At 36.7% G+C, this 17,203-nt stretch overlaps 1 protein-coding gene across 2 annotated transcripts in view; it reads left to right on the top strand.

The window, feature by feature from the left end:
• The window catches only part of LOC150108985 (uncharacterized), a 275,662-nt gene that overhangs the window by 218,660 nt on the left and 39,799 nt on the right, over positions 1-17,203 (top strand). For both annotated transcript variants that reach the window (XM_090411204.1, XM_090411197.1), the window contains 2 exons: positions 4,475-4,553; positions 8,866-8,987. In XM_090411204.1, the coding sequence (XP_090267330.1) occupies positions 4,475-4,553; positions 8,866-8,987 (201 nt within the window). The remainder of the gene's footprint in view (positions 1-4,474; positions 4,554-8,865; positions 8,988-17,203) is intronic.

The following is a 17,203-nucleotide window of genomic DNA, read 5'->3' as shown; positions in this document are numbered from 1 at the left end:
AGAGGCATGTGGTGAAGTTGTCTGCAAGGATAGAAAAATTAGAACTCCATGGTGGACACAGGAAGTTAAAGAGGCAGTGAAGGAAAAGAAGAAATCATATCAAAAGTTCCTGGCAAATAAGTCAGCTTGTGCTCTTAGAGAATACAGAGACAAAAGCAAGAATGCTAAACATTGTGTAAAACTAACTAAACAAAAGTCATTGGAGGACTTTGGCAAGAATATAGAAAATAAATATCAAGAAGGTGGCAAAATATTCTGGAGGTGGTTGAAGAAGCTTAGGAATGGAGGAAAGAGCTGTAAAAGGAGTCAGAAATGACAAAGGTGACATGAAAACGGGAGAAAAAGATATCTTTGAAGTATGGAGTTACTTTGAAAAACTACTAAATGAAACAAGCAGTGATGACAGCACAGTGGTAAAAAACATTGACCAGGCATGCAGTCAGGAATACACATCCATACTTGAATTAGAAAAAGCCATCAAAGGGCTTGAAATGTGGAAAGGCAGCAGGAGTAGATGATATTCAACCAGAAATGGTGAAGTATGGTGGTATAAAAGTCGTAGAGTGGCTGCACTGCATAGTTCAGAAAGCCTGAACAGAGGGACGAATTCCCGATGATTGGAGTAGAGCTGTCATAGTACCCATATATAAAAAGGGAAATAAAACTGAATGTGAGAATTGCAGAGATATTTCCCTACTGAGTGTTCCTGGCAAGATCTATGCAAGTATACTTGAGAAACAGTTGAGAAGAATTGTGGAAGAAAAACTTGGTGAAGAACCTGGATTCAGGTCAAATAGAGGCTCTCAGGATCAGATCTTCACTTTACGACAAATAGTTGAGAAAGCATGGGAATATAACAAAGATCTGTATTTAAGTTTTGCTGATCTGTAAAAGGCATATGACAAATTGCTGAGAGGGAAGCTATTCATTACACTACAGTTATATGGTGTGAATGGGACATTATATCAAGCAATACTTAATCTTTATTTGAGTTGTAAGTCAGCAGTTAGAATTTAGGGAAGTAAAGGAAGATGGTTTAATGTTAAATCTGGTGTGAGACAAGGATGTACATTATCCCCTCTGTTATTCATTATCTAAATGGATCACATTATGAAGGAAAGTGGTATTAAACATGATATCAAAATTGGAGATGTTAATGTCAGCTTTTTGCTTTATGCGGATGATGTTATACTTCTAAATAAATCCGCTACAAGTCTGCAAGATTCTCTGACTAAATTGAATAGCTGTTGTAATAGATATGGTATGAAGGTCAGCAATAAAAAGACAAAGACAATGAAAATAGGCAGAAGCATTGAAAATGTCAACTGTGTTGTGAATGGTATACCTGTGGAATAAGTAAACATTTCAGCTACTTAGGCACGATTTTTAGTGAAGATTGTAAATTAAATATAGAAATAGACATCAGAATCAGCAAATCTGGTATGGTGGGAAGTCAATTGAATAAATTCATATGGAATAAGAGAGAAATTAGTTGGAACACTAAATTAGCTGTATACAAGACAGTGTTCAAACCAGTTTTAACTTATGGATCTGAAAACTGGATCAGAAGTAAAACACTTGACCAAAGACTAGAGACCGCAGATATGAGAGTCCTGAGAAAGATTAGAGACGTGAACAGATCGCATATGGCAATATCATAATAAAAATAAGGATATTAGGAAAGAACGTGACATTGTCAGCATCCAGGAATGCGTTAGCAGAGCTAATCTCAGGTGGTATGGTCACTTAAACAGAATGGGTGAAGAAAGATTAGCAAAACAAGTGTTCTCTGCCAGGTTGGCAGCAAAATGACCCAGAGGAAGACCAAGATATAGGTGGATTGATATGGTACAAAGTACCTTAGACAATAGAAATATAAGATCTGATAATGTTGGAGTCTTGACAAGTTGCAGACTGATGTGGAGGAAAATTGTAGATAGGAAGTTAGTAATGATGTAATTTTTTTCATGTAATGCTATCATATCCTGTACACCCCCTTGAGGGTACATGGCAGGAATTTGATGATGATGTTTTTTTATCTTGATAACAAAGTCAGCTGAATTTTTGATGAAAGAAGATTTTCCCTGTGAGGCCTTTTAAGGAGTCGGCAAGATATTTAGACAAGTTATATGTGGGAGAGTCGATACTTTCTACTATGGGCCTTAAAGGACTATTTTCTTTTATGTATCTTTGGAAGGCCGTACAATCGGGGAATAAGCAGATGAAGAGATCGTAGAGACAGGCAGATATTTCTTGGTAGTTCCGTGGTCATTTTAAGAAGATTGTTTGTCCGATTATGTATTTCTTTTGTGGGGTCTCTCTCTCTCTCAAGTTGAGAGTAAGTATCTGACTCTAATTAATCCAAGATTTTATTGCAGTAGTCTGTTTTATTAAGGATTACAGTTGCATTTCCTTTGTCAGCTGGAAGGATGATAATATCTTTTTTTTGCTTCAGTTGTTTAATGGCCAGTCTTTCACCAGGGCAAATGTTGTCTGTAGGGGATTTTGCTTATTGATCACAAAGATGGCTTCCATGCGAAGTAAATTCATGTCTTCAGTTGTTAGTAGAGAAACAGCTTTTTCTATTTTAGTGAGAAAGAATTCTCTAAGAATTGATTTTGGAGAGAGAACAAAGTTGAGGCCTTTTGAAAGGATATTTTCTTGTGCAGTAGTGAGGCTATGGAAATATTTATTGAGAACTACTTTTTTGAGCACGTGAGAATTATTAGTAGAGCAGAATCGTTCCTGCGCAACTTTTGAGAGAATTGAATTTATTAATAAGTTTAGATTTATTGATATCTTGTGTTCTCGAAGCAAAACATGTGCTTATTTCTTTAATGTTGTTCCATTACACATTATCTAAGAATACCTCTAAACGACTTTCTAAAGTGGAATTCTTTGTAAAAAATGAAGGTAAATTGCATTTCGTATCAACAATTCTTTCTGACAAGAGTTCTAGCTTTGCTTTCTGATAAATTCTATGTGCGCTTTCTGCTGTTATGATTTCTTTAAATTGAAGGAAATTAGGAATGATGGAATAGAACTTGCATCGTTTTAAGAAAATCAGCCTGTTGATGAAGTCCAATTTTCTGATAAACTTTTATAAGATGCTGGTTGTCCTCATCATAGGGAATATGGTTATTAGTAAGCAGATTGACTCGGTTTCTAGACATGTTAACTATTATCTAATGACTGAATTCAGAGATTATAAGGAAATAAGTAAATTTAATATATCCAAACAACTAGTTTTGTCGGGATGCCGACTTTGTCAGGTGCGATAACATAAAAGAAAACAAAAGACCATAAAAACATCGCACTTCTACAACAACAACAGAGCATTAAAAACTGTGGTTATGTTTGAATTGGAGCTACAGTTCTAGTGTTATGCACATGCGAGCATATGACTTCTTGAGCTCGCCAATGCTGAATAGCAGAGCTATGCGAGTCTGGCAAACTGTAACTGAGATTGCTGTTCATGTGGGAAGAGTCAAGGATTGTTTCTTTAGATTCAAGGATACAACGCTCTAGTTCATTGTAGCATTTATGTATGTCGGATGTTAAATTCCAGTCTATTAGATGTTATCGGCCTTCATCATTGGAGTTAACAGAGAACAAGAATATGTAGGTGAGGCCATTTTTAGCACTATCTAACTTTGGGGGGGGGGGAAGCAGGTTCAGTTCCACTGGTAGCCAATCCAAAATAGCTGGCCCAAAACTATAACTAAGTATAAACAGCATCAGTGAAGAGATGGCAGACAAATGTTGCCATCTCATGGTCCCTAACACAATATATTTGTTGTCTGAAACAGTGCGGGTTCTACAGATGATTTTATTTAGTTTACTTAATAAAAAAATCCAAGTTTATTGGAGAAAAAAAAACAACACTTGCCCATGCCAGAGATCAACTCAGGAATCGGTCAAAGAAACTGCTTTTATCAATTATGTTCAGATCTTTCACTCACTGGTCACTCTAATACCTTAATCACAACTCTAAATACACAGACTGACAAATTAGCAAAAAGGATTAAATGACATTATCACTTAATTCATTGTTTTGTCCTGCAGTTTACAGAAATAGGATATCTTTGTTATCATATGTTATCGACCTGGTTGGCCGAGTGGTTAGCATATCCACTCTCCAGCCAAAAGACTGCAGGTTCGAATCCCGTCGTGGGCATGGATGTTTGTGATTGTCTGTGAAAATACTAGCGGTGGTGGTCGACGGTAGATGGCATTGATGTAGATGTTGAACATAGTAGTAGTTGGTGGATTTGAGTGGTGGAGATAGAGAGTTGTGGAGTAGGTGCCCTCCCTCGATGAGTCTTTAGACTCCCTGGAGGTGCTATGTAATAATAATAGTAATAATAATACTGCAGCTGAAATTCTTTAGTCTAATTTCTCTATAATAATGTGTCTGTGTATTCTTCCTTCTCAAATCCATTATTTGTATTACCATATTACTTTTATTTTTCAGTCATGTAACTCAGGTCAAAAGAAAACAGCAGCTAAAAGAAAAGACAGGATGCCTTCAGTTGAAAAAAGCAAAATTGCAGGTATTTCCTATTTTTATATGTAAAAATTTATATTAAAAAATTTTTATAAAAAAATAAATTAATAAAGTTTTTATATAAAAACTTTATTAAATGTAAATATATGTGTTTTACATATACATATAAAAATATATGTATATTTAAGTTAAGGGATATTATATCCCATATTGTTTCTTAGCCGAATAAGAAACTCAAAGAGTTTCATGCCGAATATAGAAACTATATAAAGTTCGGCGATTCCAAGCGTAAGCAATACCTGGATAGTACTACACCTGACCCATTTGGTAGTGCAAACTGAAGCAACTCATAGTAAGGGTGGAGCAAGCTCCGATCACTATTCTTGGTATTTATCCATAATGTGAACTTATCTCCTAGGAGCTGTATTACTGTTCTACATTATGAGAGAAGGTCACTACCCAGACCGGTTTCAACCTTTATTGAGGTCTCATCAGTGAGTAGGTAGACCTAGATAATACCAAGTTTGTAGCAAACAGAACTTACATTCCTTCTATGAGAATTGCCAAGAAGGTGTCCTAATAAATTACTAATTATATGAAGAGCCAAAGGCTTCAATTCGGCAACATGAACTTATTTAAATTAAATAAGTTCATGTCGCCGAATTGAAGCCTTTGGCTCAACTATGTAAAAGTTTATTTCATATTATACAATAATACATGCATTGTAAGACAGACTTTTATTAATACTAGTATTAACATTTTGACTGCTTAGCCTAATGTGTCAACTTGCCAACAGTGCCAAAATGTTTAGTATTTCACTTCAAAATATATACATTTATGTTAAAAAACGTTTAATTTTCTTGACCAAAAAGCTCTGGAAAGACTTTTATTGGGATTATATTGATCAAGTGCATATAATAAACAACTAAGTTATACCAACTAGTTTCACCAACTAAGTCTGTTGGCATCTTCATGGTACATAACTAACTGATGTAAGGCACTAAAAAGTAAAAAACTGTTACAAACTATAATCAACTGATTCCAATTATATTAAACAAAGAACAGAGCGTGTACAATACATTCATAGAGCATGGATGATATCACTTGTTGTTATTTAGGAACGTTCTATAGTTGGCACTATAATTCAGTTCTGGCGAATTGAAGGATCTGATAAGGGTCTTCCAGATCACGGGCAAGATTAGTCCTTGGTTCTTGTTAAGGTTTTGTATACAGCAGGCAACTGTTGTGGCCTCCTTAAAAATTCGGGAGCGGAAGTCCTCCTCCATGTAAGGAATTGTGCTTCTATCCCACTCTATGGTATGGTTCGTTCTTGAGAAATGAAAAGCTAACCCCAATTTTTCTTCTTTGTTATTATTGACGTCACTTATGTGTTCTTTTTGCCTAATTTCAAGGCTTCTTGAAGTTTGGCCGATTTAAGTCAAGGTATGTTATGTTATAACATACTGAGCATGGTATGTTATAAACCCCAGCATATTTGGAGAAAGGATGGCTATCTTTTAGAGATCATAAGAATTGTGTAATCGTTTCTGTGGGTTTAAAGGCCACCACTCTTATTTTATGTGGTCTAAGGAGTCTAGCAATCTTATTGGAAACTGTCCCTAAGTATGGAATGACGATGGTAGAAATATAACGTACATCATCTTGTTGTCTTTGTCGGGGTTCAGAGTAAAGTAGCTTGTGGACGAGTCTTCGAGGAAATCCATTCATGGTAAGGTTGGTTATCAGGGATAGTTCTTCCTGGAGGTCTTGTTGATCTGTTGTAAGGCGAGAGGCACAGTTCTTCAACATGTGTACAATACTAAGTTTCTGAGAAATGTGGTGTGAGGAAGTGAAATGTAAATAATGTCCTGTATTGGTAGGTTTGCGGTAAACTGAGAGGTTGATACCACCATTCGGAAGCTTCTTAATTAAAGTGTCCAGAAATGATCATTGGTTATCTTCTTCAAGTTCTAGAGTGAATTTGATTGTGTGGTGTAGAGAGTTGATTTTGTTAAGAAAGTCGAACAGGTCCTTTTTTTTTTTTTTGTGTGGTTCCAAACAATAAAAATATCGTCCACGTATCTCCACCATACTGTGGGTTTAGGGTCTGTTTGAGTTAAGATTTTACTTTCAAAATCCTCCATAAAGAGATCAGCAAAGATGGAGAGAGGGGGCTACCCATTGCAAGGCCAGTCAGTTGTTGATATATGGTTTTATTCCATAAGAAAAAGTTTGATGTTAAACAATGACGGAACAGAGAAGTAATGTCTTGTGGGAGCCAACTTCCTAAAATGTTGATGACTTCCTCCACAGGGATGTTAGTGAATAGAGATGTAACATCCAGGCTGGCAAGTAAATCTGTATTGGAGATAGAGATGTTGTTCAGTTTCTCAATGAAATGTTGCGAATTTCATATATACAGGGTGTTCGGGATAAATTTGACATATTTATAATTAATTATATTTTTCCGTAAGTTACATGTATTAACACACACTTCTCTTCATTTAAAAGTTTGGACCCTTCTTCATTCATATACAAGATGTCAGAAAGGATGGATAGCTGGAACCCACCTGAATCATGGAAGAGAATAACTTGTATCATGATGATTCGTGCCCGCCATCAAAATAAGGATATTACGACTGCTGCCCAATGCTCCCTGAATACAGTAAAAACAATCATGCATGAACTAGAGACTTGCAATGGTGACTACGAGGATGTAGCAAGAAGAAAGATCCCTAGCAGACGATCTGATTGCGTTCGTACAGCAGAATTCCTCGCAAATCTGCAGGAACAGGTGTTGAAGAACCCTGGCATTGGAATTCGGGCTTTGTTCGTGGAGTTGCTAACTGTAGTCAAGCCCTGGATAACAAGGGTAGCCAATGGTAGGCCGTATGTATGGCAGCAGGATTCGGCCCCTTGCCACACCTCTGGGAAAAGTCAAAAATGGTTGTCTGAAAATTTCTACGACTTCACCAGTCCAAATGTTTGGCCTCCAAACTCCCCAGACCTTAACCCCATGGATTATTTTGTATGGGGCGCAGTTGAAAAAGACACCAATCGCACTTCCAGTAATACAAAAGCCCAGTTAATGGATAAAATTAAAACAGTTTTTGCGGCCCTTCCCAGGGAGACTGTAGCATCAGCTTGTTCGAGGCTCCGAAGCAGAATTGAAGCTGTGATCGATGATAATGGTGGTTATTTTGAGTAAATCTTGTTGATAGTATTGTAATTAACTCTGCCTGTAATGTTTTTTTGTCAATTCATTAAATTTAATAGATACAAAGAAGATTTTCTTTTTCCTTACGAAACTGTCAAATTTATCCCGAACACCCTGTAAGTGTCTGAATTATGGATGTGAGGTTTGAGGAGGCCTGCCAGGTGTTTAGAATATATACATTTTTACATATTTATATTTTACAATTTTTACATATTTACAATATATACATTTTTCGCTCTGTAACTAGCTACAAATTGTTTTTTTTTTATTAAAAAAAATAAATAAACAAAATTATCTCTTAGTTGGCATGTGAGCTCCAAGAAAAATTTGTTTACACCCATAAAAAATTAAATAAAATAAAATAAAAAAGAAAAGATAAGATAAGATAAGCAACTTATGATAAATGCATGCTGATGTGAATATAAACCTGATGCTGCTCACTCCTGTTAAGCTTCACTCCTGTCCCACATTGATGTAGCAACTTTAAAATAGTAATATAAACATGCAAACTCCAAAAGCCTGCTAGTATGTCCTATGTTGCAATTTCTGCATTAATTTTATTAATTTACAAGTCTGTTGTGTACCCTCATTTAATAAATTTAGTTTAATCCTTTATCCAAGTGTGAGCAAACAAAGTTTGCGCCTGAAAGTATCTTCAGGACTGGGGTAAGGTGGTGCAACACCAGGATGACTCTTTGCAAAGGTGGAGCAAGCTACCAACACTCCTAACTCAGTATCTCCCATAATGCAAAACACATCTCCTTGCAGATATGTCTAATGTTATGCATTAAGGGAAGGGCCGCTACCCAGACTAGTTTCGACCTTTATTGAGGTCTCTTCAGTGGGAGCCAGGCACATGTACCCTCATTTATTTGCTTAAAAAGTATTTTAGATTTCTCTATACTTAGTGTGTCAAGCTTCTCATTGCCCCCTTTTGAAATACCTGCATCTGCTATCTTATAGTCAGTAACAAAGTTCAGTACAACAAATGCAAGATATTTGTAGTTTGCTCCTTGGTTTAGGTGGAAAACTCTGAATTATCTCATAGTCCGCAGTCAAAGTGTTCAGTATGTTATATTTTTTTAAAGTCAGAACACATTTCAAGTTTATTTATTAAGCAAAACAATTATGTTTAATCTAGCATTCTTACCAGTGAGACAGCTTTGGCGTTGGTCAGGAAAAAGCTTTCGTCGGCCAGGGACAAAAGGAAAAGCAAAAAAGGAATACTACAAATCTATAACCCGTGGCAAAGAAACAATAAAGGTAAATGAAATTTCATTAATTAAAAATATGTAATCTTTTATCTAAGGGCATTGATGTTTATTATTTTCAAAAAATTCTCAACACAAATATCCTTTTCGAGTGTAGTAATAAATCTCATGAGAATTTCAGATTTGTATTAGTTGTTTTATGCATAACTTGAATCATGTCAAATTTTAATTATTGTATTACATTTTCTCTTCGCTGTATTGAAGAATTTTTAATACAGCCTACCAAATTTGATGATTTCAAATTTGGTGGGCTGTGTGACATATGAAAAACCTTTAGTAATAACACGAAACTAGACTTTAGGTATAGGTATATGAAACTAGACTTTAGGTATACCTTGAACTAAACTTTTATACACACATATCCTTAGAATGATGTAAGAATTAATTAAAACAGACAATAGCAAATGAGTATCAAAATACTAAAAAATTTTATAATCTCTGTTGATGACATTATCAGGAATTAAAAAATCACTGAACTTAAACTATTAATGAACTATTACCTGGAGATGATGTTCCATTGTTATTTGTATCACTCTTTGAGAGAAAGAGCTATTATCCTTTGCTCTCTTGCTAACTACATATTCACTTCATTCACATTTATTCAAATGTGAGACTACTCTCATCTGTCTATTCTCTAAATCATGCCATAAGTATATAAATAAATCTGCTCAAGTCTTTTATTTCCCCATAGGGAGTAGGCAAAGCCATTTTAGTCCTTTCTAACTTTTGGAGACTGAGGGGCAGTTAGTCGATTAGAGATATCTTGCACGTAGCTACCATTAATTTTAAACAGCAGTTGGTGAAAGATCACAGGAGACAAGTGCTGTAATCTAATGTTCCCTAACCCTAATGCAATATATTACTGCCTGAAATCATGTGGGTTCTATAGTCAATTTTCTTGAGTTGACAGGATGAAAAACTCAAATTTCATTGAGAAGAAATCTGCTTTTTTCCCATGCTAGAAATCGACTAACTCAAGAACTCACCAGAGAAAGGCATGGAAAAAGCTCCTCTCGTATGTGACTAGAATCGAACTTAGAAAATTTTTCTTTGGGCGGCTTTAATGTTGTGCATGCAAATGCCATTTTCACAGGCCTACACATATCTGCCAGAATTATATATATATATAAATATATGTGTGTTGGTTTTATTTTTTTTTTTTCATTAAGAACTTGAAATGCAGATTCATGAAAATAATAAGAATGTGGGAGAAGTGTTGATAGCATTTGATGAAAGTGAACAGTGTAGCTGAGAGGAAACAAAAATAATGATGATAATAAATGTGGGTTATAAGAAAAATTAGAATTACAGTTAGAATTATTAGAGTTAATGAAGTGTGTAGAGGATAAAGTTCAGCATTTGAACACTTGGTTTATGTGAATATGAGTTATTCTAATGAGGAAGATGAATGGAATGGAGATTCATTTGCTAAAGTTGAGGTGTAACTATATGATGTAGCATGCTCTTTGAGAGCCATGACATAAGTAAAACCATGTGACCTATGGTTTTACTTTGGAGATGCTATTAAAGTGATGTAATTGGCTGACCAATGTTTCACTACACAGAAGACTAGAAACAAATTCACTTCCATACAGAATAATAGAAAAACAATCCTATGGCAAATTTTTATTTTTATGATGACTTTATTTATTTCTTTATATTTGACTTTATTTTTATGATGACAAATTTTATCTAATTAAGCAGCATTTATATTTCATATTTTTATTGGAACCTAATCCTAAAATGGTAACAAATTTTACTTTGAAAAATACTTAATACTTAATTGGTCAAAGAAATTTTCCTTCTTTGTCTGCACGGTTAGCCTAGTGGCTATGCGCTTTGCAACCTGGGGAAGGAGTGTCCTAGGTTCGATTTCTGTCGGTGATGTGAGGAACTGAAGGATCTTCCTCAGCCATAGCCAAGTTAGCCAGTCTTGGGCATGGACAGTAGGGTTTTTCATCCCACAAAGCAGGCAAACCGGCTTTGAGAACTCAACTCAAACACTACAGGACATAGGATAAACTAGGGTGTAGAGCTGACCACCTTATCCTGTGAACAGTTTGAGGTCCGATGATTAATAAACCCTTGACACCGCAAGGTAAAAGAGCATAAAAGGAAGATGAGATGAGATGGTGTCATATGTTAGTGTGTTTTTTTGAGGTGGGGCAGGTGTGTGTGTGTGTATTTGGAGGATGGAAAAAGGTATTTTTTGAGGGGGGGGGGAGCATGTGGCTCATTGTTTCAGTTGTATAATGTAGTGTGTTTTTTGAGTTAGCAAGCAGGTGTTATTTTTATGTGGTGAAGGGAAATGTAGATTATGTCAGTTCCCAAGGGCTGCAGACAAGAAGTGTGTGGTTCTTGATGCTTGCATTCCTGGTATTGTTTTTTCACTTTTTTTTGGTGGGGAGGGGTTGGTGATTGGTCCATTTCACTGACTTTAAATAGTTTGATTAGCTGTCTAAGAGCCTTCAAGAGCTAACCTGGCCATTTAACGCAAACAGAAAGCATAAAAATAATAATAAAAAAAAAACATCAGAAATGCAATGTTTCTGCTGAGCTTCCTTCTCAAGATGTTACATTATTACATCAAGGGAAATTTCACATTGCATATTAACAAAAAAAAAAAAAAAAAAGAAAGAAAGAAAGAAAACAAGTTGACATGTCAACCTTCTCCACTGATTCCTCTTATATTGATTGTGCCAATCTTGAATTTGCTGATGGAGTTGCACTTGTCAATCCTGCTCAGAAACATTGACACTTTTCTTCTCACTGGTGTGGATCATTCTCTGTGACATGCTGCAGTAACTGTAATTTGTAACTATGAAACTTTTGCTCCTTCAACATGTCATGTATGCTTTTGGTATCCCCAGTTCAAGTTTCATGTACCACATAGACTTTTTTGGGAGGGGGCTTGTTTGCAATAATTTTATCAGGAATATCATCCACCATCTCATTAGCCATATGTGGGCCAACATCACACATCTTATCAAATGGTGGATGATGTTACCGCTAAATGCAATCATTAATCTGAAAATAATAACGATTGACATTTTGCAAACTTTAATATTGTATTTTTTTAGATTAATGATTGGACCCCTAGCTTTAAATTTAGGGGAGTGAAATGAACTTAGATAATTGAATTTTAGCTAATTGAACCAATTATCTAAAGTATGGTAAGTGAGCCTGTCTGCAAAATCTGATCAGAAACCATTGGCAAATTTTGGCCCTTCAGTCCTGATCATCCTATGTCATATGCTGCAGTAATTGGGATTTGTAAAGATGGAACTTTAGCTCTCTCAAAATGTCTAATGTGTGTGGTACATTTTAATACTCCCACATCAAAGCTCATATGCCAAATATATGTTTTAATTTCAGTTTATTTCGTGGTTGATTTGATGGCTTGTGATAATTTTAATCCACTATCTCATCAGACATGCATTTCAAGGGCCAATTACTCACAACATGATATGCAAACTGTAGATGAGCTTGCAAATCATGCTATGAGTACTTGGCCCCTCATTAGCCAGTGTTCTCTGGGACCACACTTCTCTGCTATATTAAAGGATAATCTCAAGTTGCTTCTCTAAAGCCATGGGTCAAATCATTAATCTGAAAAAAAAAAAAAAAGTACAATAAATAAATTGTGAAAATGTGATTTTTAATTAATGTGAATTATTATTTGAAAATGTAATGAACATATAGGTAGGTATATGATGAATTGAGGAAACTTGATATCAACAAGGCCACAGGACTTTATATATGCACCGCATGTCCTGAGAGAATGTTCCAGGGAGTTAACAATGCACATTTTCAACATGTCTTAGATTAGCCCAGGTCCCAAAGGAATGGAAAGATATCAAAATTGTTCTGCTTCATAAAGGAGGTAGTAAGACTGAGGCTTCAAATTATAGGCCAATCTGCTTGTCTGGAGTTGTGGTCTAGGTGTTGGAGAAGCTAGTGAGAACAAGAATTCAGAACTGAGTGAACAGCAGTAGAATTCTCTTTAATGGACGGCATGGGTTTGCTAAAGGAAGATCATGTTTTAGAAATCTGCTTACTTATTAATGAATACATTGGAGAAAGAGGATGCATATACAGTAGTATATTTAGATTTTGCAAAGGCTTTTGATAGATTAGCTCATGTAGTTAAATTAGTACAGATGGGGTTAGATAGTATATTAGCACTTTGGATTGGATTCTGACTGTCTGGTAGGTATCAACAGCTTGTGTATGGAGGGAGTGATATCCCAGAAGAGGAAAGTCACTTGCATGCCCAGGGTCTGTTTTTATTATTATTATTAAGAGAGACCTCCAGGGAGTCAGAGACTCATCGAGGGAGGCCACATAACACACACACCAGCTATCATACTTATTCTTGAATTCATTCACACGGATTGTACTCACAACATTCAATGGCCATCCATTCCAAACATGCACCACCCTCTGAGAGAAAAATCTAGCCCTCACATCCTTCTTGGCGGCCTTCATTCTCAGCTTCCAAGGATGCCCTCTCATCCTTTTCATACCCCTCCATAAATTGAAATCCTGTATGACCCTTTCAGAAGTTTGTAAGTCTCAATGATATCACCCCCTCTTTCTCCTGTTTGCTAGTGTCTGCAGTCTACAAATTCTCAATCTGTCTTCATAATCAGTATTCCACAATCCTGATATCATTTTTAACACTCACCTTTATACTCTCTTCAATATATCAGAATCACAACGGAAACCAGGAGACCAGGCCTGCACACAATAGTCCAAGTGAGGCCTTATCAAGGCCTTGTAAAGAGGCAAAATAACATCCTTATCTTTACATGTGAATGTTTGTTTCAGCATTGCAATTATCTTTTGAGTTGTATTTGTAATCTTTGCCACATGGCCCCTAAACTTCAACTTCATATCTATTAACACTCCAAGATCCCTAGCCTCATCAGTTTCTTCTAGCCTAATCCCACCAATATAATATGACATTGGATAAAGCGCAGGCCAGAAGGGTAACGAGTGTGGTAAGAAAAGCAAAAGCAGAAAAGCAAAAGCAAAAGCTATGCAAGCTAAAGAGAATCCCAAACAGTTCTTTAAATATGCTGCAAGTAAAAAAAAAGCTGTACACAACAGAATGATTTTAAGGAATGCCAATGGTAAGGAGGTCGCTGAATCAGTCGATATAGTGGAATTACTGAGTGAGCACTTTGTAAGAGTATATCATCCAGGTGGTGACACTGAAAGAATGAAGGAACCATACGGGAATTGTGATGAATGAAGTGGAGGTGAATAGTCGATTACAGAACCTTAATGTGAATACATCTGTGGGATTGGATGGTGTACCGGCACGGGTCTTACGTGAAGCGGCTAAAGAATTATCAGTGCCCTTGACCATGTTGTTTAATATGAGTCTCGGGTCTGGTTTAGTCCCGAAGGTGTGGAAAGAGGGGAAAATAGTTCCACTGCATAAAGGAGGATCCAAGACTAATGTTACAAATTACCAACCAATCAGCATATCAGGAGTCATTGTCAAGGTCTTGGAGAAAGTAGTCAAGGGAAAAATGCAATGGATTGATGAAAATGAGATACTGTATGGGGGACAGCATGGCTTTGTGAAGGGTAGATCATGCCTCAGTAACTTGCTCAAGTTTTATAACACAGTGATGGCTGAACTGGATAAGGGTAATGGGTTTACAGTGATACTGCTGGACCTGGCTAAGGCCTTTGACAGGATACCACATGGAATTCTAATCCGTAAACTGAAACATATGGGAATGGATATAGGGTTGGTGAGATGGATAGGTGGATGGTTGATAGAGAGATATCAGAGAGTAGTTTATTCAGGAGTAGAATCCAAAAGACGGCCTGTGACTAGTGGTGTGCCGCAGGGTTCTGTTCTTGGACCATTGCTATTTAATTTGTTCATTAACGATATAGGGAAGGATCTAAGAGGAACGATTCATTTGTTCGCTGATGATGCAAAGTTGGGTAGGGCAATAGTGAATGCAGAAGATGTCAAAATCTTGCAGGATGATTTGGATAGATTGGAGTTCTGGGCTAAGGAGAATGGATGTCAATTTAATGTGACAAAATGTAAGGTTATACATTTTGGGGTGAAAAGATTAGCAGCAGTATACCACATTGGTGGAACTGTACTCCAGGAGATTGATGAGGCTAGGGACTTGGGAGTGTTGGTGGATAGGGAGATGAAGTTTAAGGGACACATTGCAAAAAGTGACTAAATCAGCTCATCAAATCACTTGGTTGCTGAAAAATACTTTGACGAGCAGAGACAAGCAAGTTATTGTTCCTGTGTACCGAGCCTTGATAAGACCCCATCTCGGCTACTGTGCTCAGATTTGGTCACCTAGGTTTCTTCTTGATGGGGAGGAGGTGGAGAAGATCAAGAGGCGAGTGACCAAGATGATAGCAGGTCTATGGAATGAACCTTATGAAAACAGGTTGAAGATTTGTGGGTCGCAGAAATTGGTTGATAGGCAGAAAAGGGGAGATATGATTGAGACATTCAAATTGCTGAAGGGTTTCTATAGGATTAATTCAGAGGATGTTTTTGAGATCAGGACTGGTGGTGGGAGAACTAGGGGACATCTATGGAAGCTGGGCAAGAGTGTGGTTAGCAAGGGTGTTAGAGCTGCGTTCTTTACTTTTAGAGTAATAAATGAGTGGAATAAGCAGCCAGAGTCTGTTGTGGGTGCTATGACAGTGAATGAGTTCAAGGCAAGGTATGATAGATACTATGAGAATGTCGAATAGTTGTGTGGACATGTTGTTTAGGGCCTCCCTCGATGAGTCTAAGGACTCCCTGGAGTCGCCTGTAATAATAATATATAATCATGCCGAAGTGAATGACTTTACATTTACTGACAATGGAATGACACCCATTTTCCCATGCCCGCAACTCCAGCCTATTCAAATCAATTTTAAGACCATTGTTGTTTAATTTATATATAAATGATATTGAGAAGGGCTTAAAATGTGATATACAGTTGTTTGCAGATGATGCAAAGTTGGAGAGAGTTATGAAAAGTAGAGTAGAGCAATTTAGGTCCTCTTTGCAAGAGGACCTAAATTGACTTACTGAATAGAGAGTATGTGGGGGATGTCAGTTTAATGTTACAAAGTGTAAGGTTTTTGGGAAGCAACGATGGGATGCAGAGTATAGGATTGGTAGAGATACTTTGGAGGAGATGAAGGATTTGGGGGTTGTGGTAGATAAAGACATGAAATTTCATGGATATTTTGCTAAAATTGTGAAGACAACACAGTGGATTATGGGAATGATGTGGAGAACACTGACATGTAGAAGTAAGGATGTTTTGATTCCATTGTACAAGGCTTTAATCAAACTGCATATGGATTACTGTGTACAGATTTGGTAGCCAGGTTTTCGAAAGGATGATGAGATGTTGGAGAGGGTCTAAAGATGATCGACTAAGTTGGTTTCTAATCTCTGGAATATGGGATATGAGCAGATTGAGGGAATACAAATTACAGAGCCTAGTGGATAGAAGGAAGAGAGGAGACATGATCAAGATGTATAAGTCGATAAGGGAATAATTACCAGATTAACACAGATGACATTTTTCATAGAATATCTGGAGTTAGGGCGAGAATGAGATGCCATCTCTGGAAGCTGTATAAGATGGATGTGAGTAAAGGGGTAAGGAGTAGATTTTTTGCATGGAGATTGGTGTGTGATTTGAATGCACTGTCTGAGAGTGTGGTGAGTACATGGTCAGTGGTTGATTTGTCATTTAAGTCAAGGTACAACGAGCTGTGCATGCGAGAGTGGGACCGCCCACGATGAGTCTCTTGACTCTGTGGAGGTCTGTTGATAATAATTTTACTCTTGCATTTTCTGAACTCAGTGGATATCCTGTAGTTACCACACATGCTCCTTTCTTGAACTACCTTTATATATCATCATCAACATCAAATTGATTTGTTAACTATCAAGACTCCAATATTATCAGATCTTATATTTCTGTCTGCACTTTTTACTGTATCAATCCATCTGGATGTAGGTCTTCCTCTGGGACTTTTTCATGCCATCCTGCAAAGAAACTTGTTTTGCTAACCTTTCCTCTCCTGTTTAAGTAGTCATACCATCTGAAATTAGCTCTGCTAACACGTTTCTGAATGTTAACAATGTCAAGTTCTTTCTGAATATCTTAATTTTTAATAATGATATTACCATCTGTTCGCTTC

This window comes from Typopeltis vanoorti, chromosome 2 (assembly GCF_054136105.1).
Source record: "Typopeltis vanoorti isolate ZY-2024b chromosome 2, IOZ_Tvanoo_1.0, whole genome shotgun sequence".
In the NCBI taxonomy this organism is placed as follows: Eukaryota; Metazoa; Arthropoda; class Arachnida; order Uropygi; family Thelyphonidae; genus Typopeltis; species Typopeltis vanoorti.
This window is presented reverse-complemented; position numbering and strand designations above follow the sequence as displayed.